Source organism: Hippocampus zosterae, chromosome 15, assembly GCF_025434085.1.
Source record: "Hippocampus zosterae strain Florida chromosome 15, ASM2543408v3, whole genome shotgun sequence".
In the NCBI taxonomy this organism is placed as follows: Eukaryota; Metazoa; Chordata; class Actinopteri; order Syngnathiformes; family Syngnathidae; genus Hippocampus; species Hippocampus zosterae.
Genome location: NC_067465.1, coordinates 2,711,222 through 2,738,439, shown reverse-complemented (window position 1 = coordinate 2,738,439; position 27,218 = coordinate 2,711,222). Strand labels below are relative to the sequence as shown.

The 27,218-nt window shown below is 44.8% G+C and overlaps 1 protein-coding gene across 2 annotated transcripts in view; it reads right to left on the bottom strand.

Moving 5' to 3' along the window:
* Positions 1-27,218, bottom strand: part of eif2b3 (eukaryotic translation initiation factor 2B, subunit 3 gamma) — a 57,527-nt gene that overhangs the window by 779 nt on the left and 29,530 nt on the right. The window contains exons 1-11 of one of the 2 annotated variants that reach the window (XM_052087290.1): positions 24,068-24,381; positions 23,030-23,195; positions 21,585-21,742; positions 16,923-17,082; positions 16,694-16,805; positions 10,890-10,979; positions 9,302-9,438; positions 8,585-8,775; positions 8,413-8,478; positions 8,076-8,224; positions 4,145-4,248 (exon numbers count right to left, since the gene is read on the bottom strand). In XM_052087290.1, the coding sequence (XP_051943250.1) occupies positions 4,145-4,248; positions 8,076-8,224; positions 8,413-8,478; positions 8,585-8,775; positions 9,302-9,438; positions 10,890-10,979; positions 16,694-16,805; positions 16,923-17,082; positions 21,585-21,742; positions 23,030-23,177 (1,315 nt within the window). In that variant the 5' untranslated portion in view covers positions 23,178-23,195; positions 24,068-24,381. Of the gene's footprint in view, positions 1-4,144; positions 4,249-8,075; positions 8,225-8,412; positions 8,479-8,584; positions 8,776-9,301; positions 9,439-10,889; positions 10,980-16,693; positions 16,806-16,922; positions 17,083-21,584; positions 21,743-23,029; positions 23,196-24,067; positions 24,382-27,218 lie in introns of those variants that run through there. The other variant, XM_052087291.1, reaches the window with a different exon arrangement.

Genomic DNA, 27,218 nt, shown 5'->3' with positions numbered 1-27,218 from the left:
CCCTTAGGGCGGCCCGTAGTCCAGTGGTTAGCACGTGGGCTTCACAGTGCAGAGGTACCGGGTTTGATTCCAGCTCCGGCCTCCCTGTGTGGAGTTTGCATGTTCTCCCCGGGCCTGCGTGGGTTTTCTCCGGGTGCTCCGGTTTCCTCCCACATTCCAAAAACATGCGTGGCAGGCTATTTGAACACTCTAAATTGTCCCTAGGTGTGAGCGTGAGTGCGAGGGGTTGTTCTTTTCTGTGTGCCCTGCGATTGGCTGGCAACCAATTCAGGGTGTCCCCCGCCTACTGCCCGAAGACAGCTGGGATAGGCTCCAGCACCCACCGCGACCCTAGTGAGGATCAAGCGGCTCGGAAGATGAATGATTCACCCTTTTCGCCCGCCCACCTTGTAACTTGAAAACATGACAAACTGTCCACTGCTGTCCCCGAAAGGGTTAATTGCCAAAGATGAAAATGAAGGACAGTTAGTTTTAGTTTGTGTTGGAAGCTTAAAATGTAGTCAGATGTTTAGTTTTTTTTTGGGGGGGAGCATTTATTTTTAATTTTTTTTTTCTTTACAATTTTAGTTGATTTCATTAGTCTTGGTTGAATAAAACAATCTTGGTGGGTGTCAATCGGGAGAAAAAGGCAGTCCGCCCCTAGACCGGCTATCATGTCTATATTTGAACTGTCTGGTTGCACGCGACTTTTTTATTAAATTTCACCTCAATCCAGAACTCGATTCCGATCTATGGAGCGCAAGGCGGAGAGATTTGTACCAACGCCACACGAGGACAGAACAGGGAACCCCGAAGCCGACGCTAACATAACAGGCGAGCTTTGAGAGGCTTTCCACATTTCAGATGATGCTGACCGTGCCAAACAAAGCCTAATTCGTCGTTTCCGATGCTTGCGAACGCATTCGAGAAGAGTCCCGGCAACAAGACGCGGCGTGGCAAGTCTGAGCTCACGCTGCCTGCTACCTAAACCCCCCACAAAGGAAACAGATGCCTGAAAGTACGTCTGCCTGCAGCCGCTTTACACGCCTCCGTCCGAGCCCCCCGACATCTGGGCCCGTCCAAAGCAAACTGTGAGCGAGAATAACGTTCCATTCACGCCAAGCGGCTTGTAGTGTGAAGGAATCTCTTCGCAAACGGGGTTTTTTTTTCCCCTCGGCTGTGCGGATGGGAAGACAAACAGCGCGTGGGGCGGCGGCACCCGAGGCTGCTCGATTTATTGCAGCGGCTCGTCCGGAACGCATAAACAGAGGGATCGTGACATACGAGTGAACCGACTTCAGAGTTTGTCGAGTTGCGAGATGCCGTTTGGTTGATTTTTCATTTTGTGAGTTTGAAATGGAACGTCGGATGGCCACACCCCCTTAAAAGTACACATTCCAAACAAATAATCGAGCCCGATTCCAATATTTGAAAGGATAAAAGTCCGATAAATAAAACAACTAACTTTTTTTTGGTCCTTGTGAGGATAAAAGCGGATCAGAAAATGCGACAAACGCAAAAGTGTGACGGCACGTCGAGACAAAAATCGCGCAAGCTCGCCGCGGAAAGTGTACAAAGCCAATCGGAAATCGATTCGGAAAGCAACGTTTGCAAATGATCCGAGGGGGATTCCGGGTTGTGCGAAGAGTTGAAGAAAGAAGAGGAGGAGGTTGGACCTTGTGTATGCTCAGACCTTAATCCGAATTGAATCACTGTTGTTTTGCGGCTTACTGCGTGCGGATGACACACACGACGCAGTCAGTCCGTCTTGACGGCTTACTGACGGACATTACTGGCAACGTAGAATTATACAAAACACAGCCGCCGTTTGTGTGTTTTCAAAACACGCAGCGCGGAGGTGCTGTGTGTATGCACGAATATCAACACCTGACAGCAACGTGTGTGTGTGTGTGTGTGTGGGGGGTGGACAGTCTGTGTGGTCCACGGCTCCTCGCAGCTTTTGAAGTAGTGATAGTGAAATGTCTTGAGCAGCCTCCCACTGCTCCCGTCGCGACGCTCACGTGTTGCTTTTTCTACTTTGTGAACTAATGTTAATCTTCTGCGACCGTGTTACTCTGGAGGAGCAATTATCTGCTCTCCGTTCTTCTTCTCTGCCTACTGTCCTTCTTTCATTCCGCACTCCCTATCATCTGGTTACTCCTTCCTTTGTGGGTTTTGAGCTTCCTTTTGAAGCTCGCTTATCAATTTGTCCTTCCTTTTTAAATCTTGAATCGGTTCGGTTCGTCTTAATGCGATATCCTCTCTGGACTTTGGACACCGCAACAGTTACATACTGTACATTTGTTCCCAAGTACAGACCGCATGGTAAAAAGCATGACGGGTATTTTTGGGGCGGGGCTAAAACTGTCATTCGAGTTGAAACAAGTTTGAACGAGAATGTACAGTATTGGGCGGCCCGGTAGTCCAGTGGTTAGCACGTGAGCTTCACAGTGCAGAGGTACCGGGTTCGATTCCAGCTCCGGCCTCCCTGTGTGGAGTTTGCATGTTCTCCCCGGGCCTGCGTGGGTTTTCTCCGGGTGCTCCGGTTTCCTCCCACATTCCCAAAACATGCGTGGCAGGCTGATTGAACACTCTAAATTGTCCCTAGGTGTGAGTGTGAGTGTGAATGGTTGTTCGTCTCTGTGTGCCCTGCGATTGGCTGGCAACCGATTCAGGGTGTCCCCCGCCTACTGCCCGGAGACAGCTGGGGTAGGCTCCAGCACCCCCCGCGACCCTAGTGAGGATCAAGCGGTTAGGAAGATGAATGAATGTACAGTATTGACATTTATGGTTAGTGAGGACAACAAAGCAGGCCGACTTGTTTTGACTTCTATCCTGAGGTTCTTTAAAATCCGATTTATTTCTTGAAAATGCGGGATAGCCAATTTTCACAAAAGCAAAAATATTTTGTGGAAGCAAAAACAAAAGACGAAGCTTGGTCTTTGACAGAACTTTGTTTGCGTGGCTCGCGCACTAACACAATTATGCGAGTAGCTTTCTAGCATCGGATGACATTATATTCGCAGCTGCGTGCCTTGCCAGTAGTTGCAACTCTGCCAAAACACACACGCCGATTTGCGACACTCTGCAGATTCTCCGAGGGGGAAGCTATTTTTTTGGAGCACAATGATCTCGAAAACAAAATGAACAAGTTCTCAAGTAAAGCCTCTCCTTTCTCACGAGCACTTTGAAACACTAATTCATGCCTTCGTCACATCCCGGCAGACTTTACTGTCATGCATTTTACGTTGGAGTCAACCAATCCTCCATTCAGCATTTCCAGTTGGTCCAAAATGCTGCTGCTGACCTCTTGTAAGAGAGAGCACTTATGTGCCATCTTGAAACTCATTTTTATTCTTTGGCTCTGGTTATGAATTTGTTTTATTTTTGTTGTGGTTTTAATTATATCTTTCTCCGCGTACTGCACTTTGTCGACAGCGGTGGTTGTTCTAAAGTACTCTACATATACAGTTAAGTTGGTCTGCATGAAACACTATTAACGAATGCGTTGTTGCTTCCTCAAGGTTGAAGAAGAAGAAAAAAAAAAAAGATTTGATACAGATGAAGACTAAAACTAAAGCCAGAGTCCAAGCGGTGTTTCTTGAAGCGCTCCATTGTTCTCGCAATTAGGTGGCGCGGCGGTCTGGTGGCCCGAGCGCGCGTCTCTTTCTCTAAACGCGCATGTGTGCGCTGGACGTGGCTGGAGGGCGCTGCTGTTGAATTCCGGGTGGTCCTGTTCTGGCCTTGCTCTCTAACCTCTCCATCAATGTGAACACATACGCGCGGGCACACACACACACACATTCACTGACACTCACGCACGCACACCTACTCCCATATAGCTTTGGCTACAAGAGGATTAAGGAAAAGAAAAAAAAAATCCAATCGCTTGATCATACACGAGTAAAAGTATTTCACTGGCCGACTTTCCAGACAACCCACGTATACGTTTTAAGAGAGGAAACAGGATTTGATATTTATAAAGTCCCATTTTGCGCTATTTTTGCCCCATTTACTTTGAATTTCATATGACGGACGGTAACATTCATCATTTCTGTTCAAATTTTTCTGTTAAAATACGAAATCGAGGCAATTCACATCCGTTGATTGAACGCGGTCGTTAATGTGGTATTTTGTGTTTTCACCGCGTCCACTGGGTGCTCACCCGCGTCTTCGATCCGCTGTCCGCATCCCACCAGACAATATTTGAGATCCGAGCCTCGGCCAATGACGGCATTGCTGCAGATCACGCTGCCCTGGATGTTGCACCTGTGAAACGGCATGAAAAACATGATCACCCTTTTTTTTTTTTCCACAAGGGTTAAGGATTGCCATTGTTGGTTTTCAATTCCACATTGTTTTCGTATTTTATTGTGTTGACTGTTTTTATGTGATTCTTTTATTGTTTTCATGGTCTTTGTTTTTATAGGTCAGATTTTAAAAAACTATATATTTTATGTAGAGCTTTTTGTATGCAGCTGCGGTTGATTTTAAAATGTGCTATTGATAAAGTTGAGTATAATGGAGTTTTAAAGACTTCTGGAAGGGAATCAGTAAACTGAAGTCATTGTCGTTTTTGTGAGACGATAAATAAAATGTCACTCGAAGTACTTTTACAGTTTCGGTGTGTGTGTTACTGTAATGTTTTAAAAAAAACGTTGCTTTGAAAAAATTGGCCTGATGACAGCTCTCATCGCAAATGTTCTTTTTAATTCGGATCACTCGCATATGAAGTCACTGCTGCTATTAAATTATTAACCCAATCGAAAATGGTACCACCACCTGATAAAGAATTGAGATCAGTATGTGGAATGGATTGGTGTTTCGTTGTCTTTTACAATCAGCAGAGGCGCTGTTGATTCAATTTCAATCAATTTCCTGTCTAAAGAAGTCAACCCAATGCCTGCAATGGTAAATTGAGCCAAACCGCTCCTATGGCTACTCCCTCCAGGCAGCATTATTCTACTCAATACAGTGCTGGGATGGAAACAGGAGTTCAGAACATTCAGAGAACCATTTAACCCAATTTTGTCGTACTTGTACTCAAAATTCACGAATTATGTCAAAAACGCGATTTTCCCAACGTATTCTTTTCAAGTGCCTTCGGAAGATCCGATCTCATTAATTCCACCCCCCAAAAAACCTTGTGTACACTCGCCCACGTACACACAGTCACAAGCATTCATACTGGGAGCGGCCCAGCGCGACCACAGCTTTCCACCCCGCGCGGCGCCACGCCGGAGGTGAGCGGAACGTCAAGCCTGTTTGCGCCGTTCACCTGCTCTGAAACGTTCAAGATCGAGCATCCCCACCGGACCCCGGTCACGTTCCATCCGCATTTCTATTCAAGCGTAGCAACAACGGGCACATGCGAGAGCGTGCTTGAGGACATCACGGGGGGGGATGGGGGGGCTGTCAGCTCCCACCTGAGGTGGCTCTGCCAAGATAACCCGCGCGTGCTCCCCCCCTTCAACCAAACCGTAGCCATAAAATTTCTGGGAGCGGACACACAGACGGTCTTGTGTTGGCTGAACATGGAGGCTGTCTATGTGCGTGTGAAATGTGTGGGATGGAGAATGTGTGCATGCGTGCTTCAGTAGCTCGGGGAGAACAGTGGTGAACACATGTTGGTCTTGCCCGGGCGAGTGACGCACACACACTTGGCCCACTGTGGCTCCCAAACAGACAGGTTTGTATTGGCCCGTTTTATTCAGGTGGTTACGCCAGGAAAGAGTAGAAGACGGTGCGTGCGTGCGTGTGTGTTTAAGCGACTGCCACGGAGGTGGTGGTGCTGGTGGTAGCTGGTGATGGGAGATTACAAGAATCCCAGTTTTGTAACATTCGCGAGAGAGGGGAGAGCAAGAGACCACCAAAGAAGTTTCAAAGCAGAAACACCACTAATTACTAACACCAGGGCTCCTCCTTGCCATGACCACCCCATCCTCTCTCTCTCACACACACACACACAAACCAACCCCCACCTCCTGTTCCACCCCCCCCATAATGTTGACCCCTACTATCCCCCCTTCCCAAACACGCAGCGCTTTGTCAACAAGCTCTGGTCAGCTCCAAACAAAGAAACCAGAAATGCGAGGGGTTTCGCCGACATGGCCAGGGTCTGCTAATCCGCTTCATACTGGCTCTCTTTCTTTCTTTCCTTCCCTCTTTCTCCTTCCTTCTTATGTCCCCCCTCCCCCCCTCCACCCCAAACGAAAGAAAGGAAAGAATTGCAATTTTCTCCCCGGAGTCGAGCCCGCTTTGCCCACTTTCTTTCGCAGCTCCTCGCTCGCTCTTTCATGCCTTTGTGCATGCGCCTACGTGGCCGTGATGAGGGTCCCCACGCTGGCTGGCTGGCGGGGATGCCTCGAGAGGTTTTAAGACGCGCTGCGCAGAGACGGAGGAGGGACAGGAGGGAGATGGCGTCGAGGCCTCGGTGCAGAGAAAAGGCGCGAGTGAGAAAAGAAGCGCAGCCTTTGAATAAGTGTATTAAAGACGAGGCCAAGATGAATCTCTTTGCGCCAGAGCGGAGAGCCGATTAATCTCCGCGTCAATTCTACAGTAGCGTTTGCTTCTTTCAGTACAAGCGCTTTCTTGTTGCGACGGCACGAATGAGTGACTCGGCGTCATGAGGACATCGGTGAAATATGTGCAGCGTCACAGATGATCCCAGCGTGATTTGATTCACTCATTACCACGGAAAAAGGAGGTTTTGTTGGGCTTGGTTGATTGCGATGACGATTATGCAAAAAAACGACTCAACCGGAATTTGGTGGAGGCCAAAAAACGGCATGTGCGATTTTTGAATAAAGGTGAACAGCCAGGATTATTTGCCATGTATTTGTGTTCACAATTAATTAAATGATTTAACCAACAAAAACGGAAGTTAATTTTTTAAAAAAAGGTCATAAATGTTCCGTGAATAAAATTTTAATCGTCCGATAAAACGGCGGAATGTTAGGGAATCCATCCAGATTTGAATGTATTTCAAGTAACAAATAAAATAGCACGGTTTTTGAAGGTAAAATTATAAACGGTGCCTCAATACAAGTCTCTTATAAGGAATAAGTTGCAATGTTCCGACAATGACGTTTTTCATATTACAAGCACGCAATGTAAATGGTACGGAAATTGTCGTAATGTTACCAAAAAAAAAAAGGTCATCTTGTTGGTAAATTTTCCTTGTTTTGCATTTTATAATGAGAATTGTCTAACCAAGAATAAAAATTGCAACATCGTTGGAAATTCAGCATGGGAATCCAGCCATTGTTTTGAAGAAAAAGTCACTAAGTTGAAATGGTACCAAAACTAAAAAAAAAATCATATTATGAGGAGGGGAAAGTAGATATGCTGAGAGAAACTTGTTTACAACATTAAGCGGTTACAACATTTCACCCAATTTCTAAACGTCTAATTTCTCGCAACGTTAGATTGGAAGCACGTGCATGTTGTACTTGGATGTCTCGGAACCATCGACAAGAAAAACAACAACAACAACAAGTCCCATCTCTCAAGCCAATGTGATGTTCAAATGTGCTCGGCAGACTTGCACTCCCTCATTTCCAAAATGGCACAGGATTTTTTTTACTGTGCGGAGTAACAAGGGTTCATAGTGTTCCGTGAATTCCTTAAACAGTGGGAATCCTGGTGTGGCCAAGTAAATTAGCGGTCAAATGAGATATTGGGATGTTGTGTGCTTCACTTCGGCAGCTCGCCGTTTGTTTGGAGCTGGCCTCTGGCTGGTCGCACACCAATAGCCACATTGTGGGCCCCAGTGAGTCTCGTTCGACCCCGTGGAGCATGGAAAACAAAACCGGTGACACCTCCCTTTTACACAGCATCTGACAATACACGCACGCACGCACAGCAATTGCTATTGGCACGTATTTGAAAAAAATACGTGCCTATTTGCATATACTGAATCTTTATTATTCAGCAAAGTACTGCAAGCATGCCCCAACTGAATCCAGCGCAACCTTTTAAGGTTACAATCAAGACCTAAACCATCATGCCTTGAGAGCAGAATTCTTTCTCAATGTGTACTTGGGAGCTCACTTCAAACCCCCCCACAAAAAAAATGTGGTTGCACGTGTTCTCACCCCTCTTCCACGGTGACGCCGTGCATGATGATGGAGTTGGTCACTCTGACTTTCTCCTTAACGGTGGTCGAGCTTCCAATAGTGGACCTCTTTATTGAAGTCTTATCGGCGATGTGACACAGTGGCCCGATCATGCTGTCCGATCCCATCTGAGGAGACGACGACAGTGCGCAGACAAGAGACGTGACTCATAGCAACGCGAGCACGTACACGTGTGATCCTCATCAAAGCCTAATATAAACTCTGAGATCATCTGACCATCTGAGGACGATTAGCACAAGCCCTTATTGACCGGGAACCACGAGACAAAAACGTCGGAGCGACCGCTGACACAAACCTGACATCGCTCCGAAATGACGGCGGAAGGGTGGACTGCTGGCTCTTCAAACAAAAGCTTGGGAACCTGCAAATGGACCGGGGGGGGGGGGGGGGGGGGGGGGGGGAAGTCAGCGGGATTAAGTAGGAAGATGCGAAATGTTTCTCTTATCATCGGCGGGGCTGCGGCTTACCAGGCGGTTGGCCTCGATGTAGGCCGCGATTGTGTTGACGCGGTAGCACAGGCCCTGGTCCATGATGTGCACGTAGCAACGGAGCTTACCGCCGTGGTATGCCTCGCTCATGTCCCCGTGATGGTCGTTCCAGCAGGAGCGTTCCTGGGCCAGCTGGAGGAGACGATCGTCCCGTGATGAGATGAGAAGCTCTGGGAAGAGGAGAGACGTACGGGAGAAGCAGCCGTTAGCGATAAAAGTCGAAACGCGCGGCCAAGATTTTGCTGCATGGGGCGTTTTTGATCAACAGGCTAGGTTTGAATGGTTTGCCAAAGAAATTGTTGCTTTGCGGCGACCGTCGGACGCATTGACGGCTCGCATGGAGGCCGCTCGGACTTGCGGCAGACCAGTGTGACGTCATCTATCGAAATGAGTTTGAATTCAAGGTGACAAACGGCGCCGTGGCTTTTTGAGGAAATCAAAGGAATACAAATCACGTCTTCCGTGCGAACAAACGGCCACCTCGAACCATCTACTGCACGACACGATGAAATGGGACATCAAGACACACTCTATCAGTTCTTTCGACATGTTCTTAAATCCAAACAAGATTAAATACGTGCACAGTTTCACACATCTGCGTGATACAGAAGAACAAATTGAGTCCAGAGTTGATTTCGAGCAAATGGGAGTTGCATTAATCGGAACCACTGCTCTCTCTCTGCGCGTGATGCCAACCGTTGTTTGGAGAGTTGTCACTCTTCGTCTGGCTCTGCTCGTCAGTGTCATCTTTTGGTTTTGGACTGCTCCTTGCCTTGGAAAACTGCTTGCGCACCAAATATGGCACCAGCTCACCACGGACTGATGAAATGGATCTGCAGTCGAGAGGAGGAGCTTGTTTAAGCAAGAATGTAAAGCAGGCATGTCACTATTTTAGCATGCTCATCATGATCAAGTTTTGGAAAAAACTCAAGTGTTTTGTTTTGTTTTGTTTTGATTTGACCCTACAGGTGGCGTTAAATTAACTAAGTGCAAACGCTGACAATTAATGTTATATGCAACATTATATTTTCCTAACATCCAACTTTGGAGTATTCCATGGTCTGTAAAATACTACTGCAGGAAATAGAAGCCGTGGAGCACTTTTTTTTTTTTTTTTTTTTACAAACAGACAAGATTTGAATAAATCTCTCATGACTTCCACGAGCAGGTTAAGATGAATTACGGATGTAATTTATTTGGTTATCCTCGACGCAAAGCACTGCCGTGCTCGGTGTTCCTATCCAACACTCGGCATCCCCCTTTCAACCTCTCCCTTTACTTTCTTTTAAAAGGGGAAGATTCGAATTTCCATGTGAATGACAGGAGAAAAACAACAGTTACTGTGTCCATGTCTTCTGGAGGGAAGGGAGACGGGAAGAAAAAGGGAGAACGAGAGGTGTCGAGAGACTCCAATAACAAAAAGACGGAGAGCAAACTGCATATAAAAATGTGTAACCTGGCAAATTGTTGTTTTATTGAAATGACTTGGCCGCGGGAGATTAGTGTTGGAATGGCAGTTGAATCGAGAAATTTTGTTTCGTGAAGCTGTGGCTAAAAAAAAAGTCTTTGGCTGCTGGAATTTCATTGCAGTTGTGTCTTTTGGCCAAGCCGTCAAAGGATTCCTTCCTTACGTGATGTTTGCTGTGACTACAACGCAGCATTATTCATTTCGGGTAAATGTCCATTGGTGTTATTTTGACCAAACTGAACAGTCATTTGTCCAATTTTGGAATTTGAACAATATCCGGAAACAATCAGCAACGTTAAATCCCATGATTTGAACAGCTTTGACACAAAAGTGGCCACAGAAAAAAAACAAAAACACTTTCCGTTATTATCATTCACACGATGTTGAGGAGGAAACTGAAACGGGGTTGATTTTGGGTTGGACAGCTTTGCGAATGCCTATTTCCACAACAGAGGCCAAATCGTTCCAAATTTCGGCGCAGTCTAGCCAGCGGGACGGAGCGGCGGTCGGCCAGGTGACACGGCTCCACTTCACAGGCCAAAGGCCTTACAGCCTGGCTCGGTGACACGCCGTAAAACAAATTAACACCTTCGTAGAATACCCTGCTAACGGGACCTTTCAAAACCTCACACGCTGCGTAACCCCTCTTGAACATTTGCTACAGATTAAGCGGTGAATGCGCCAGTCTGGGCAGTGTTTCGCAAGCCAGCGCGTCGAGTTAAATGCGGAATATTTCAGATTGCTTGGAAAGACATTTCAAAGTTACCCCGGGGGGAACGGCATGTTTCTGATTGGAAAAGAAGTGGATGAACTCACTTGTTGTCCGTTAGAAAGTCCACCACTGCTTTTTTCATGCAATAAAGGTGGGCGTCCACAAGGCCTGTTTTGATGAGCATCCTTGGATGTCTGGGGGGGGGGAGACAGAGAGTTGCTAAACTGATTGGTTATGACTGATAGTTCATTTGATTACATCTTGAAGCAAATGACCAAAATAGGGTAGTCACATAAAAATCATCAATGGGCTGCGAGGGTTCGTTGTAAAATGTACTCTGATAGTTACGCGACACCTGTTCTAAAATGTATTTAGTAACGTCATCCAAGTACTGTAATATTAAAGTAATGTAATATGAATTTCTCCATACCAAGTGTTAAAAAAACAATAAAAAAATGAAAACCCCGTATTACAAGAACCAAGAGGCAGATGTGCTACCCACGAAACAGAGATCGATGGAAAAAAAGATGAATGGATTGCAGGCCAAGAGTAATTGGCTGTTTTCAAACCGTCCCTGAAGGCAACACTTTCAATTGCTAGCTTGCCAACTTGCTAGCTATACAGACAGACAGACTTCATTTTATGAGGCAAATGAGTTTTGATAGCTTCACAAGTTGTTACAACATGTGAAAGGTATGGGAAATTGTCCAACAAGTTCAGAGAGGCTGATCAATGACTCAACTGTCGTCTCACTCCCCACATAAAAAATGTAATCCTGTAAAAAGAATCCAATTTTTTTCATAAATGGATCGGTCATATGATTTTGTGCTAGGGTGCTTTTTTCTGCAATTGTCACGGAAAACGGTTACATTTCCATTTTTGTATCCTGAATACATAACACCGTTACATGCGTTCCGTTACTCCCCGAGCCTGGGAATAATCCGTACGATAATTGATTTTGGGTCCATTAGAATGACTTAATTTGGATTTCGGTTGCGTAGGAATAGCATGTCTAAAAGAGCAGAAAAATTAATCAATTGAGGACATTTTAATCAGTTGCAACAGTAATCTAAGTACTTTTTTCCCCCAGTGTAAAACACAATCAAATAGAAATACTTCTACTCTGTATCAGGTTTAGGGGGAAGACAGGTTTATGTCGGCAGGGGTGTACGCTAACACACGCGACATTTATGAAGCGAGAGCCAAAGAAAAGCAAGTCATCCTTCAGGCTTCAATAAACGAATCCACACTCAACCCCCCCGATGCCATACGCATACTCCTCTTCCAGCGCCCATTCAATTATTAGATCGTAAAACAAAAAAATACACACGGTGGGCGGGGGAGGGGGCCCTTCCTAAAACAGACGAAGCCAAACGTTAACTATGTAATACTCAAAGACCACCGCTTAACATTTTCCAGGACACACTGTAGTTAGTTATTTGGACTCTTTTTGGTTGGAAGCTATTGATTGGAAAGGACTGCGTCTCATTACCACGGAACAATCATGCAGCTTTGACAAAATGAAAAGCAGACATGGCGGTTCAGTGTTCACAGTGAAGCTTTGACACGAAAACCTTGATTTTCATTTCCAAAACAGAACTAAAAGAATGTCTTGCAAGTCCCGATACTTTAATATGACCGATGTGCTACGTCCGCAAGCCCGACTGGCTGCCTGAGAGCTGAGCGTTACTACTAATTATGACGATTATTAGCACTTAAGATAAGATATCCTTTATTTGTCCCACACTGGGGAAATTTACAAAGAAAAAAGGTTGGGCAAAAATGCCGTGGTTTGAATGATTAATATACTCGACAAATAATTACAGACATCGACATGAGCGATGAGCATCTGTTTTAATTAACAGAAAAACTAAAGTCTCTAAATTGAAAATTGACACAGAGTGTTGCTAACAAATTCAAATCATTGCAAAAATCGGGAAGTATATAAAATGACGCTGGAAAATAGCGAGAATTGAAGCACGATATATGCAAGTCATCGGGGGGGGGGGGGGGGGGGGGGTTTACTAAGACATTCAGGAAGGGATTGACCATCTTTCTGATTTCTTCGTAAACCCTCCAAGCAGTCTGACAAGTGCGACTCAGGAGGCTCGCTCGGTCACACATATTTTACAACCAAATGCCATCAATCAAACCGCGTGTGTTCCTCCGCGTGACGCTATTTTCAAGAGCATAAAACCACATGTGCGCGCACACACACAAAGACCTGCTCTGTGGGTGTTTTTAATGGATTTTTTTTTTCTTCATAAGATATTACGCAGGTGCGTTCCTCTTGGAAATCGGACTCGCCGTTTGTGACATCGCTGTCCATCACAGACAGGCGGAAGAAAGGGAGGGGGGAGGGAGGATGAAACCAAGACCAGGTGTTTTCATCCGATCTGTGGATTGACGCATGAACAGCACATGAGATGGAAGTGGACAGAAGTTAAGCTCTTGTTGTAACATCCAAATAAATACGTGGAATTAACAAGCTTTGGGACGAAAGAATGTGGCCGCAGTAGTCAAACACTGACGGTAAAATAAGGAAAGACGGAGTGAATACTTCATTGGCAACTGAAAATGACTTCAGGACGTCGCGGCGACAAGTTTGTGATGACAAACCGCCCCAAACGCCCCATTAGTTGGGGACCTTTTCCGTCTCTCCTAATTGCTCTCAACTGCACCGCAATTCTGGCAGTCGACCTTTACAGACGCTTGTGTCTTGCGCCTGTAATGGGCAGCATTTTTCACAGCCCCGCTTTGTTCAGCGGAGAGATCGGTGCTGTTGAACGGTCTGCGGCTGGATGGATGGAGGTCTTGAGGAGCCGACGATGAGAAGAAAGGAGCGTTGGCGCGGAGTGCCGATGCGGATTTGGAGCTGGGAGTCGCGGCTTGGAGTTTGAAGCGGATTATGTGGGACAGGAGAAGTGAACTAATCTCTTTTCGTCAATGGACGCTACAGCTTCGTGTTTGCTTTCAAAACTTTGCTTGTAGCAGACGTGTGCACATTTTTCGGCGTGATGTCTCTGATCCACTGGTGAAAGGACACTTTGATCCTCTCCTCTTTCATCTATAACTGCTTCAGACAACAAAGTGTATGCAGAAAAGTGGTGAAGATTGCACGACTGTCTCTGTCCTGTGTGTTGTCTTGTTATTTTTGTTATTTTTGACTTCAAAATGGCGCCGCGAGAGTGGCTGCCTTTCCAGCAGCTCCTATTTTTTTGTTGTTCTACTTCTTCCTTTCATAACTTTGCTGCTGTGAATCTGGAATTTCTCCATTGCGAGACTAATAAAGGTTTTCTTAATCTTAATCTTATGCTACCAGCCATGTTGCAGCATAACATGGCGCTACAATTGAAGGCGGACAACTCTACTTGCCCGTTTATTGTGAAACACCGCCAAAAATGAAGACATAAATAGACTACACGATAGAGCAGAGGCACGAATGATAAACTGCCATTTCGCGGGAGTTGCGTGTAACACAAGCAGCCGCATGTCTTGTGGTCGCAACAGAAGTTGCAGTTGGGAAGAAGCAGGTATTTCATCCTTTGGCAGGCAAGGAGGACACCATTTTTGGACTAATGACTAGCTACTAAAGTCAACAATCCTCGGCAGGGTAGAAGAGCCACAGCTCATTCTCTGTTGCTCTAAAACACGCAGCGTGATGCCCAGTTTAGTGGTGAGCAGAAGCGCATGACGAGTCGGATGCTGCGGAATGCTAAAACCCTCATTAGTCAGGTTTCCTCGGCTGACCCGAACATGGCTGAGGGGCTTATTTAGGGTATTTGGTTACAGCCTGCAAAATAAAAACGCCTGTGATTCCCCTAATGCCGAGATAGTCTGGTGCATTTTATTTTGATTCTCATATCTGACGCAGCTTAAAAACCACACATGGTCCACTGATGGTGGGATAAGAACAGTCTCGTAATACTGATGATCCGGACCATGCGCTTCGATCCTTGCCTGTGTAGCATAATGAAATAAACGTGTTTTAAAAGGTTCAGGGCCAAGTGAGGAAAAGAAGAGCCGAGCTGACGTATTTTCCAAATCTAAGATTTTAGCAATCACGTCTCCTAAATCCTAAATGGATCCCTTTTTTTTCAAATGAATGAAAATTTAATATTTTCATACACAAAAATAAAACTTAATGTAACACATCGCAGATACAACATACCTAGACAAATGTAAGCCCCTCCGCCTTTATTAAGAGGCTTCAGCCTGTGAGCTGATGACATTCACAGGTATGTGCCATCATTGGAAACAGATGCAAACAAGATCTCTCATCCCACATTTTTAAAGGGTCGCTGAGATGATGCGATGATACTCACAAACATCAACGAACTAGCTGAAGGCCCAACTAAACACTTCAACACGAGTTGCGCTGAGCAAGCTTAGTAAACAACGGGATAGTCAAACAAAGAACAGTTCATCATTCATTCATTCATCTTCCGAGCCGCTTGCTCCTCACTAGGGTCGCGGGGGGTGCTGGAGCCTATCCCAGCTGTCTCCGGGCAGTAGGCGGGGGACACCCTGAATCGGTTGCCAGCCAATCGCAGGGCACACAGAGACGAACAACCATTCGCACTCACACTCACACCTAGGGACAATTTAGAGTGTTCAATCAGCCTGTCACGCATGTTTTTGGAATGTGGGAGGAAACCGGAGCACCCGGAGAAAACCCACGCAGGCCCGGGGAGAACATGCAAACTCCACACAGGGAGGCCGGAGCTGGAATCGAACCCGGTACCTCTGCACTGTGAAGCCCACGTGCTAACCACTGGACTACCGGGCCGCCCACTGAGATTTCTTATCAACAATATTTTTCCGAGGGCTTGCCGAGAATTTTTTGATAGAATCTGAGAAAAGAAAAAAAGCCTCGAAAGAAAATCCGAAAACAAAGACCAAACTACAAGCAGTTACTGGACTTGAAGCTTTAACGTCCTTGCAAAGTAATCTGGAATTCATCTTTTTGTGTAATTTGATTGACAATTTCAACAATCGTCAATCAAGGCTATTTCGTGAAAGGCCAATAAAACATTACAAATGGTGGACTAACGTTCAGTGAGCACACCAAAAAGGAAGGGGGAAAAAAAACACACACACACACACAGATGATAAAAACGCGAATGTGCTTTTGATGGGACCAGTGGCTAGAGGAAAACTGATGTGTAAAACATTCCCGCTACCTATGAACTACCCACAAGTGGCTTGTAGAAATCCCAAACTCCGGAAATTAGTCTCTGATTTCCTGACATAGAAACACTTTTGTGCTGTTCACTTTGTATAGTTTGCTTGTGTAATTGTTTGATACTTTGGTATAATTGGAGGCTTTAAAAGACCAAGAAGGAAAGTCACAAATGTTTAGCTGTGGCTCCTAACATATCGTAATGACATCACAAAAGAAGGTTCTTTCCTTCCGTTTCCAGCACCATGTCCTGAATGTATTTGTGCGACTCAAAAAGCATTTCTTTACGAAATATATGAGCAAAATATGCCCGTGTGGGTGTGAGGACAGTGGCTGAAGAGCTCTGTGTGCAAGGTCGTTCTGCGAGCAGCTGCTCTGGACCCTGCTCTGGACCCTGCTCTCATTTTTCAGAATTTACGGTGGCTTTGGCTCTATGAAGTATTTACGAGTTCCCAAAACGCCGCTCGCGCTCATACGTGCATTTAAGGACGAGGAAATGAAAACCTACCTCACGGTCACATCCTGTAACAAATATCCCACACACACCAGCTACAGAAACCCTGATTAGAAACCAAAACATCTGGTCCCCCCGAAACGAGGTGGAATGTAGTCGCGAAGAGTCCGTGTGTGCTACATGACATGCACTGGAGACGTTTGGCTATTTATTAATGGATTGGAATTTCCTTGCATAAAATGTGCAGTATTAAAAAGCATCGGTTTACTGACTTGTTCAAGATGGACTTCCTAATTGATAGCCCGTCCTCCAAATCCACCTCATTGGCCATAAACAAGACCCTCTTGCCTGACTGGTCCACGCCTACAAAATCTCGCTGCTCGGCTGCAGAGAAACAAATAAAACACTCAATGACATTTTTTTTTTTTTAAACCATAGAAAATGACACGAGTCAATTCAGCGACAATACATATCCACAAATCGTGGAGAAAATGGTCCTACCTGCTTTCTTCTTGCCCTTTTGGCCCGGAACAGTCTCTGTGAATTCATGGGCTTTGCTCATCAGCATTGCCAATGTTGCATCATGGGCCCTGAACAGATCCACCACCTCGTGAAGCGCCACGTCTGTTATCACGTCACAACTCAACACCAGGATGTCCGTCTGAGGAGGTAAGTGAGAAAAAGAAACAAACACAAGAATTGTTTTAGGAACCTGCTTCGCTTTTGTTTTCTATTACACATCACATGAAATGAAGAGACGCCAGTCCCAGGATATTTGCAGTTCACGTATTTACCGGTACATGTTTTTTTTTTTTTTTTTTTGCTTCCCATCCTACCTATTTGACCTCTACCCAGCAAGCCACTATTGCATCTCAGCTCCTGTGTAATACAGTAAAACTAAATACTTTGCAACATCCATACTCGGCTTGAGAAATCCATTAAGGTATCACTTACACAGTATCGGCGTGCTAGAAGCATCCGTCATTTTAACAGGCCTCCACTTCCATCGCGTGTGTATGAGCAGGAGTATGTGTGTACGCGTTTTAACTTGCGCCTCCATTCCCAGTAGCCATTTGTCTGCTCGGTGATGCAGGGCTGTCAGCATGAGGACTAATCCTACCATTAGTACCCACCACCTTCTTATTGACAGAGACGCCGCCGCTCGGGCCTACAATGGAGGAGGAATGGGGGCGAATATGTTATAAGTACAGTGGAACCTGGACTTTCACTCGTTCTGCGGCCAAGCTCGTAACGGAATTGAGTTGTGTGTCAAATCAACATTCTCTATGAAAATAGACTGAAGTGTCATTAATCCGTTCCAGCCGCCAAAACAAACGGCACTATTTTTGTTGTGTTTTTAATGCAGAAAAACCGAACTCCAATAAGAAAAAAGAAATGTCAAGAAATAAATAGTTTTCATAAAAATCACAACTCAAGCGTTGTATGTGTGCCTTTAACTCATTCACTCCCAAAGACGTTTTTAAACGTCTTTTCAGACTTGGTCCAGAATTGGCTGGTACTGAATGAGTTAAAGGGTGTGCCCGAGTGATTGTCTTATGGTAGTTAAGACATTTATAGTGACATGAGCAAGCTATTTTGGTGGTGTTGTAGGCTGGAGAAAGTCGAAAGCACACCTTGAAGCGCTCTCCAAATAGCTGTTGATTCCAGTTTATTCTTTTTCACCCCTTGACTCAAGAATCAGTGCCTCTTAAGCTTGGCTCACAGCTCACAATTTCAAAGAAAAATAAATAAATCGATCATTTGAAATTTTACAAGCAGGGGTTTATAACTTGGAAAAGAAAAAACACATCGAACAAAGCACCACGGTACCAAAGACTGGAATGCAACAATAACGGGCATTATTCCATCAAGTAACCAGAAGTCATTACAACGAATTGGTGGATAAAAGACACAGATGAATTTGGACGGAATGTGCATTGCAGCAAGCGCGGTGCAGCGGTATGTCCTTGAGGGGAGCGTACGAATGAGTTTCAAGGATCGTGTACGTGAGCCGGTGGCAACTTTTAGCATAGCTTGGTCTGGACTTGGCGACAGGAAGCTGCCACTGCAAAGGCTGCGGTCGTCTGCAGAAGATCTAGCGGCGCGGCGACCCCAGAGACCTTTCAACCCTCCACTCAGTCTTAACACGCACACACACACACACACACAGGAAGGTTGGGACACATGCTCCGAGACAGAACACACACATGGACGCTCACAGGCGACGGCGGAGTGGAGTCAGCTGTAGAGACGGAGACACTCTGGCCTTTCAACAGCCAGGATCTCTGGACAGGTCAGGACCACACACACGTTGCCACACACGCTGCCTTTTATTTATTTTTTAAGCTTCCTCTCTGAAAGCCTTTCTAACAGGACATAAATTGCACGCTGTGGTCCCTGGATTTTAATGCTGGTATTCTCAGCGGCGAAGCCACCGTTTGCATTGAACCTTGCGTGATAACACCGGAGGACAACGAGACTTGTGTGTTCTCCTTTTGAGTTACGGCGCGCTTTGTGTTCTTCCCATTCCACTGCAGGTGTCCATGGAAGGGATGACCCAATTTTGTTCTGTTTATTCACAACGTCACTTGAGGTTTTGTATGCGACATGTTGATCAATAAGACATTCGTGCACCATTCGCCATCTCATCCCAATGCCTCTCTCTCTTTCAACTTTTGTCATGCAGCTTGAATGTTGACAAAGACCAGAACCTGAGTCAGCCTGGATACTCACTCTGTTCTGCCAGGTGATTAAAAGTGAGTGGTGATAAAAATGTCCAAGAGGCTTTAACCATCCCAAAAAATAAAGTGCACGTTAAGTACACATTTGACTCATTTTGCTTAACGTGAAAGGACGTTGGCGACAATCGGGCATAGGCTTCACTAGACAAACTAAAATATGCTGCTTGTAATCTCTCTTTTCAGGGAACAGAACTTCCCTGCTCCCCGAGAGCGCGGATGGATTATTCTAAGTATTTTGTTTGATCGGTAACACAAAATCCCCTCATGGAAGGTTGTTAGTATAAAGAGATGGGCTTGTGTGTGTGTGTGTGTCTATTCTGTATTCATGCGCCAGACTGACAGTTTGATTGATTCCACTGCTGGGATTTGGCAGGCCATGGTTATGGTCCCTTCACTCATCAGCCTCCAGTGTGAGAGTGTGTGTAACTCAATGCCTCTAATCTATCTGGCTGCTCAAAGGATTACGGACTCCAATATCCTCAACGGGAGCGTGAGGGAACTTGTCCGATTGGAGTGTGCTTGCGTGCGGTTACACTAGGGGTTAAATAAAGAACTCTTGGGTGAGGGGGGGGGGGATAATAAGAATCTCTATGATTACAAATGCCGAGAGGGTGGAGGGGGGGACAGACAACCTGTCAAAATGTATCTTTATGCAGGGAGCATAATTAAGACAGCTGTGTGACAGTTAAGTGATCGAGGCTAAGTCGTGCAAAACGAAATGTGTGGCCGTCACCGCCGGGAGGTAACCAGCAGAGGGCGCAATTCCTTCATGCCCAATACATTTGTTACCTAATTTTTAGCCAGCGGTTGCTTTGTGGAAAAGCCGCAGGTGCTGTGGCCTTGGTTGGCGACACAGATTAGCGATTTTTTTTGATCAGCGGCGCTTATTTGACGACTTGGTGAAGGTTTTGTGTTTGGGGATGTGTCTATTAAGACTATGGAGTCACCCCTTTTATGCATTCTGCGCTCACTAATTTGGGACAAGATGCGACTCCATCATTGTGGAGAGTGAAAGAAAAAATATTCATCACAATCGTACGCCTCGTACAGCAATTCATTTGCATGATTCATTTTCTTTCGTATAGTCACGGAAATCTGCTCAAACAAAGAGACTACTAGCTCATGCAATCACATCAGTATTGCCACGGGAGCTACGCTAGGCTAGAGGCGTCCATGTTGTCACACACAAGTGGTGCACAGATGTGCTCGAGGACAGGATGAGAATAAATGAATGCGCTGGCAGATCAGCCATCTAAACTGTGACCTCATCTGCTTGGAAAGAATTTGATGAAGGGATGGGTAGTAGGATCCGCATCAGCAGGCAGGACAGAGTAGAGGTGGGTGGTGGGAACTGAGACTGGGAGTCAGGGATAAAACCGAAACCTCAGCTACCGTTTGTGTCACCTGGGTGTCCTCTGTTTACTGTACATCAGAGTAGAGGTGCAATGAATAATCGACTAATTGGCAACTAATCGATTATCATATTAATTGTTAATTATTTGTGATGGTATGCATGGTTAGTGGTAGCCAGGATAGACAAATTTTAAATTTGCCATACTCAAAAGTGTCTGAGAAGTAAAAACCGTCTATTTCCTCGTTTTTGCTAAAGCAAGCCATATGCCGTCATTCAAGCCTATCTGGATGTTTTTTATTTTTGAAGAAGAATAGTGAAAATTGTGGATTACAAGGAAGTGCAATATTCTACTAAGATATTTTAATTGATGACAGTGTAATATATTAGAGTCGTTTTAGCATATTAAGCTAGCAATTGAACATAATTTAAGGTGCTGAGGTGAGTGTCTATGACAGATACACCGTTTAAAGCCGTATGTTTACACCGTATTGTTAGCATGTATGTGTATGTGTATATGAGTCGCACTGATGTCTAGTGACTGAAAAGAGTTTGTTCTCTTTGTGGCTTCTTTCAAAGATATGATTAAATAGGCTCTCATGCAGTCCAAAACAAGCAATTGTGTGTGTGTGTGTGTGGAAAGAACCCCCGCCCCCCGCTCACTTGCCGTAGCACTCGTCAGCCAATCCTTCATTAAGCTTTCTATCATCTACCTTTTTTGTTGACTTTCACAGCGATTCCTTTCCGTAGTGTTTCTTTTGGCAATGTTATCCATTTCAAAAATCATCATGGGTGGAAGCGTTCATCCAGAGGCTGTGCAGCTCAACACACAAGTGAAATACGTTCTGCCGTGGCCAGTTGTTTTCACCCTGATGCTGGGATTCCCCTTTCTTAGTCACCATTCGAGTGAGAGGTCGGTCAAATGTCAAAGGTACTTTTTGTCCATGTTTATGACATCATTGAAAGTTTAGAAAATTGAGTCTTATAGTCCGGAATTACATACCAAACGTAACTTAAATCATTGTAGCACACGTATGAGATTAATTGTTTCAATGTTTGCACGCGTGACACCTTAATCTTCGGCTGGATGTGTCGGAGTGCGTCGGCCGTGCCCATATCTTCATCTTCAGGGATGCAAACGAAGTCCAGTTTCATCTTCACGTCCATCTTCAGTTTGAGGTCTGTGCTCATCATCTTCTGGACCTCCTTGGTGGTGATCACGATCACCTCTGAAGACAAAACAAAGAACAAATGACAATGAAGAACTGCGTAATAACCATTAAGGAAGGAAAACATGTTATCTTGACCTACATAGTCATGTGATATGCTTAAGCCAGTAAGATTGTACATCCTGCTGCTTATATGTACGTCAGGCCTTGATTTTTGATTAATTGAGCCTCACAGCAATTTGAGGTGAAGAGAGTGCACCAATTGGGTGCAGCGGGTTGCAGTTTCATGACTATAATGATTCCTAATGGCACATATGTTGTCCAATAGATCATGGCACATTTCATCCACCAAAATTACGCTTCACTTTAAGTGGATAATAACAGAGGCAGACCTCTTTAATGCATCTAAGAATTGCAGCCTTATCTGCATAAAATGGTTTGTGTAATGCATTTGCTCACTTGCTGCGTCAGCCTAGTAAAATTAAATTGCAGGCCTTTGGCTAGCTGGCTGCACACAGTAAAAAAAAAAAAGTACTGGCCACACATGGTGATTATATTTGACATGTAGTTTTATTAAGGGCTGTGAGAAGCAACGGGCTTTTTTTTTTTTTTTTTACAATGAGCGGCTCTGTTTACTGGCAAGAACAGCACATTGCAACAAACCCCTTTGTAAGCAAAGTGTTTCTGGACCGACCGCACGTCACAGCACAAGAGGCCAAAACGCTGCAGTGTAAGTGGAGTCAGGATGCACATACCTGACAATGAATAATCAAGTGCCGACAAGCTTGTGAAATATAAGTAGCATAATTGTAAACCCCATGCAATGAAATAAGTAGTGTGACATACTGCATTAGTGAACGATATCCATGTCAATGCTCTCCTGGACTGCAGTTTCTGTCAGTATATGTATGAATATAAGGGTTATATTAATGCTTAGAGTGCTCATTACTTGCTGCCAAGATGTATTTGCTAACTCCATTTCTGCATGGCAGACTGCGCAGGGTTTTTTTTCCACTCTTGAATTCATCTATGTCCATCTTCTAATATTATCATTGAGATGCAATTTATAGATCTGTTTATATGGTTTATATTAACACTTTAAAGTGCATCATTCGTGTGGTGTTACCAAAACGTATACGTTTAAGTTTGATTATTCATACTGGTATTGGTCTGGAAAAAGTCGTATCAAAGCTCCCTAATAAGACGAACATACATAAATGTGGGTAGTAGGAACTGTTCTATTGATATAGTACATGTAATGTGAGCCTTTTTTTTTAACATGCTCAGAGATACAGATAAATAATAGCAACACAGACACGGCGTACAATGTAAAGGCCTGCTTCTCACCTTCAAAGCCGACCCTCTCCAGCAGGTTTAGAGGGTACCATATCAGGGGCCTGTTGCCAACGGGAAGCATCGCTTTGGGGGTGTTGTACGTCAGGTCCGTCATCCGTGAGCCCCCACCGGCAGCCATCATCACCGCCTGCAGCTCCATGCTGTATCCTAGGGATGACTGAAAGAGACACCAATTTTTATTTCAATCACCTGTGCAAGAAAGGAAACAAATACATTTCTGCTACCACTATGACAGCAAAATAGCACAACAATCATCCAGGACATCGACTGTGAGACAGACGTATTAACCATATACTGCTCTGTACTGCCCTCTAGAATAATATAAAGAAATTCTCATATAAATATGAAAATAAGACTTTTGAGTCTTTAAATCCATACGGAGGATTGTCAGCACAACAGTAACAATCCCGTGTTTCAAATGGATATGTGTACATAACGCCATCATAAGGAGAGCCTAATATGACACAAAAATTGCAAATAAAGTGTCAGGTGAATGATGACATGTCTGAAAGGGCGGAGAAACCTTGACAGTAAACGTGGGGATCATGCTAATAAAGCTCGGTTGAAACGGGAGCTAATCAAAATACTGACAGAATGCTTCGCACATATTCATTCATTCATTCATTCATTTTCCGTACCGCTTGATCCTCGCGGGGGGTGCTGGAGCCCATCCCAGCCGTCTCCGGGCACTAGGCGGGGGACACCCTGAATCGGTTGCCAGCCAATCGCAGGGCACACAGAGACGAACAACCATCCACGCTCACATTCACACCTAAGGACAATTTAGAGCGTCCAATCAGCCTGCCACGCATGTTTTTGGAATGTGGGAGGAAACCGGAGCACCCGGAGAAAACCCACGCAGACCCGGGGAGAACATGCAAACTCCACACAGGGAGGCCGGAGCTGGAATCGAACCCGGTACCTCTGCACTGTGAAGCCGACGTGCTAACCACTGGACTACCGGGCCGCCCATAAATGCGTCAAAAAGACAAAGCAAATGAAGGACACGAAAGGTTTGTGAAAGTTTACCTCTCAGTGACTCCTGAATCCCGAGTGAGCGTTTGTTGGTCGACACATGTAAATTGAATGGGGCTGCTGTCAAGAGTTGTTAGCGGCTCAGCTAACAGTTAGCAAGTAGCATAATCCACAAGACTCCTGTTTCGCCGACGGGTGACGAAGAGTTGGGATTCGACAGCGAACGACCGTAAAGTGTCTAAGATAAAACCCCCACGTTGAGAGTTCAACTGGCCGCTTTAAGATCGCAAGTAAGCCCAATGAACAACTTCTGCTGTATCCTGCAATAACAGTAGTTCCACAGTAACATGTCCGACTTGGAAACAATTCCGGAGAAACAAAGGTTCCCCGAAGAAAAATAAAACACTACAGAATAATCAATGTTTTGTCCGGTACTTTACTGTAGAGTGATTTAATATAGTATTTTGTTTATTTTAAACAGCATAAATGCTTGTAATTTTGTGTAATTCATTAATAACATAATATAATTAAACCTTGATATCAAATTATTATTATTATTTAAATGACAAGTACACATGTTTTCCTGATTAACTTGTTACTTCATCGGTCGGCGGAATGCCCTCCGCCCCCCCACTTTTTTAAAAAAATCTTTTAGTTTATTCCTCCCTATTTTATTCACAATAATAAAAAGTGGATTAGCAGTCACAAGCCACCCAACAAGTCCTCCCCGACTTCAAACTTGATAACTCCCATTTCACAGAGCTGAGAGAGACGTAACAGCAAATTGAGCTCGGGGAATGTGGCTTTTGGTTTGTGTTTGCTCTGGCCAGGAGATGAGCTTGACTGCCCGTCGCTACTTGCTCGAAAGTAGAAGACTGAGAGAACGAAAGGGAGGAGATACACATTACTCTCGACTCCACCAATGCCAGAATACATAAATTAAATTATAGGGGGACTACAATAACGTCATATGTAATTTATATAGAACAGTTATGTCTTTGTCTTCTAACTCTGACAAACGGACCTGAGCGATCCACTATTGTCAAAAAATGTCGGGGCCTTCCTCCACTAGTCAACTGGGACAGGCTCCAACTCCCTGTTGCTTCAATAGAATAAGCGATATAGAAAATTGCTTGATGGAACGTTGGACTTTGGGCTTCAAGTACTGCATTTGGAAAAGCCTGCTGTCAACAGTCAATGCTATTTGAAGTGCAAAGTGCCTGAAAGACATGATTGATATCATGATGAAGGCGGGGGGGGGGGGGGGTTGATAGCTGTGTGCCTGCTGTCAAAGTGCAGCTAATTTGTCAGTTGAAGAAGGCTATCCAAGGACCAGACAGAAATACAAAAACACATTGCAGTGAGAACCGGGGCGGGGTGGGGGGGAGACAAGTGTGCATGTCTGGACCCAGAATGACTTGAAATGGAGCCTAAAGATTTCCTCGGGGCCGCTTCTCTGCTGCAGCGTCCTGTAAATCATTCTCAATTCAGCGAAACAAGCCAGTTGGATTAGCTCTCTTTAGATCATAAACATTTTCAGCGCAGACCACCCAGACACAGTGCAGAGCTGAGGCAACAACGTGACTAGTGCGTGTGTGTGTGTGTGTGTGTGAGGCTCGACTTTACCAACACATCCAAATGTGGTCTCAAACATTTGCATGTATGCGTTATATATATGTAGAGCATTTTGCGGTGCGCGTTTGTAATGTGGCGCCACGCCGCTGCTGCGGAAAAAAAAAAAAAAAAGATGGTTTCAAATCCAATGTCAGAGATTAACACACGCACATAAAATCCAAAGATAAAGATGTCTCATCGCGCTCTCAGCCAAAAGCACGAAGACACATTTATTACGTGTAAAACGACATTCCTTTTTAGAGGTCTGTTGATTTGAAATGACGTTTCTTTAATGACTTTGAACGCCTTATCCTCAACTTGCTTAACAAGTTGAAGTATTGCACAAGCGTCCATTTGTTGTTGTTTTTTTATCCCCCTACAATCAGTCGTTTTGTTGCAGAAGGGGAAAGCCGATTTGATCAACAACACTAGAAAAACAGCTGCAAAATGTCTCGTGTCACTGACACAAACAAGTGCAATATGATGCCGTGACTGACTACACAGTCGTCGTCATGACCAGACCTTGAAATTGTCTTTTTTTTTTCTTGTTAATTGGTTATTTCTTCTCTCTACCTGCTAGAAAGACCTGGAAGCCAGGCTTGTGTCAGAACCTGGAAGTATCATGGATACATTTTTTAAGGAGGGAACATTTGGGCAGCTGCCCTGGCACAATCAAACGCTGAGTACTTTTTATTTATGTATTCGAAAAAGAGTGCGTTGAAGGAATTGAATTGAAGCTCTTAGGCAACACTTACTACCAAGACGTCATACATTAGTACTCTTAAATTGTACACAATTATTAAAATGTGCTATGTGTGTGTGTGTAAACTGAATTACGATCTTTGTCAAGGAACAAATTAAAGTCCTAAGTCAAAGTATCACTCTACTCAGCAATTTGTTGAACTGTTCTTACGTCATGTGGTTTAAGTTTTGTGGACGCATGCTCTCGAGCTTCTCGTTGATGACACGCGGGGTGGAACTTTCTGGCCATTCCTGCAAAGACGTGCTATTCGCACCTTACAGCCTAACTGTACACGTCTATGTGTGCACATCACACACACAGAGCTCTTCCTTTCAATGTTTAAATAAATGTTTGGAGCGTTGCAAAACATTTCGTGTGCGTGAGGCGACTCATGTGTGGTCCTGTCTGCACTTAGTGTGAGGCTTGAGGTTGAGGTGTTTGTGTGCATGTGTGTGAGGGCCGAGGGGGCTGGGGGTGGGGGGCAGAAGAGCGAGTGAGTCTGCTTATTTATTGACATAATGACAGCAGAATCATTTATATATTAAAAGAATGCATTTCAGTTGAGGACTTACACAGTTGTTTTAAATACACGAGGTGAAATTCTCTTCGTTTGATGTTTAGTTTGACCGTCAACTTCAACTGGACGTTGCATTTAACAGGGATTTTTTTTTTTCGGTTTTGGTTTCTATTCAGCCTTAGGCGTGTTGACTTTGAGGTTCCAATGTTTGCAAAAAATATATATACGCTGTACTGTATAGTGAATGATTTTGTTCCTGGAGCACGATTCGCTCCGGTCGGCTAATATTCTCTCCAGGTCATAACCAAAATAAGCACGAACATAACTTCACG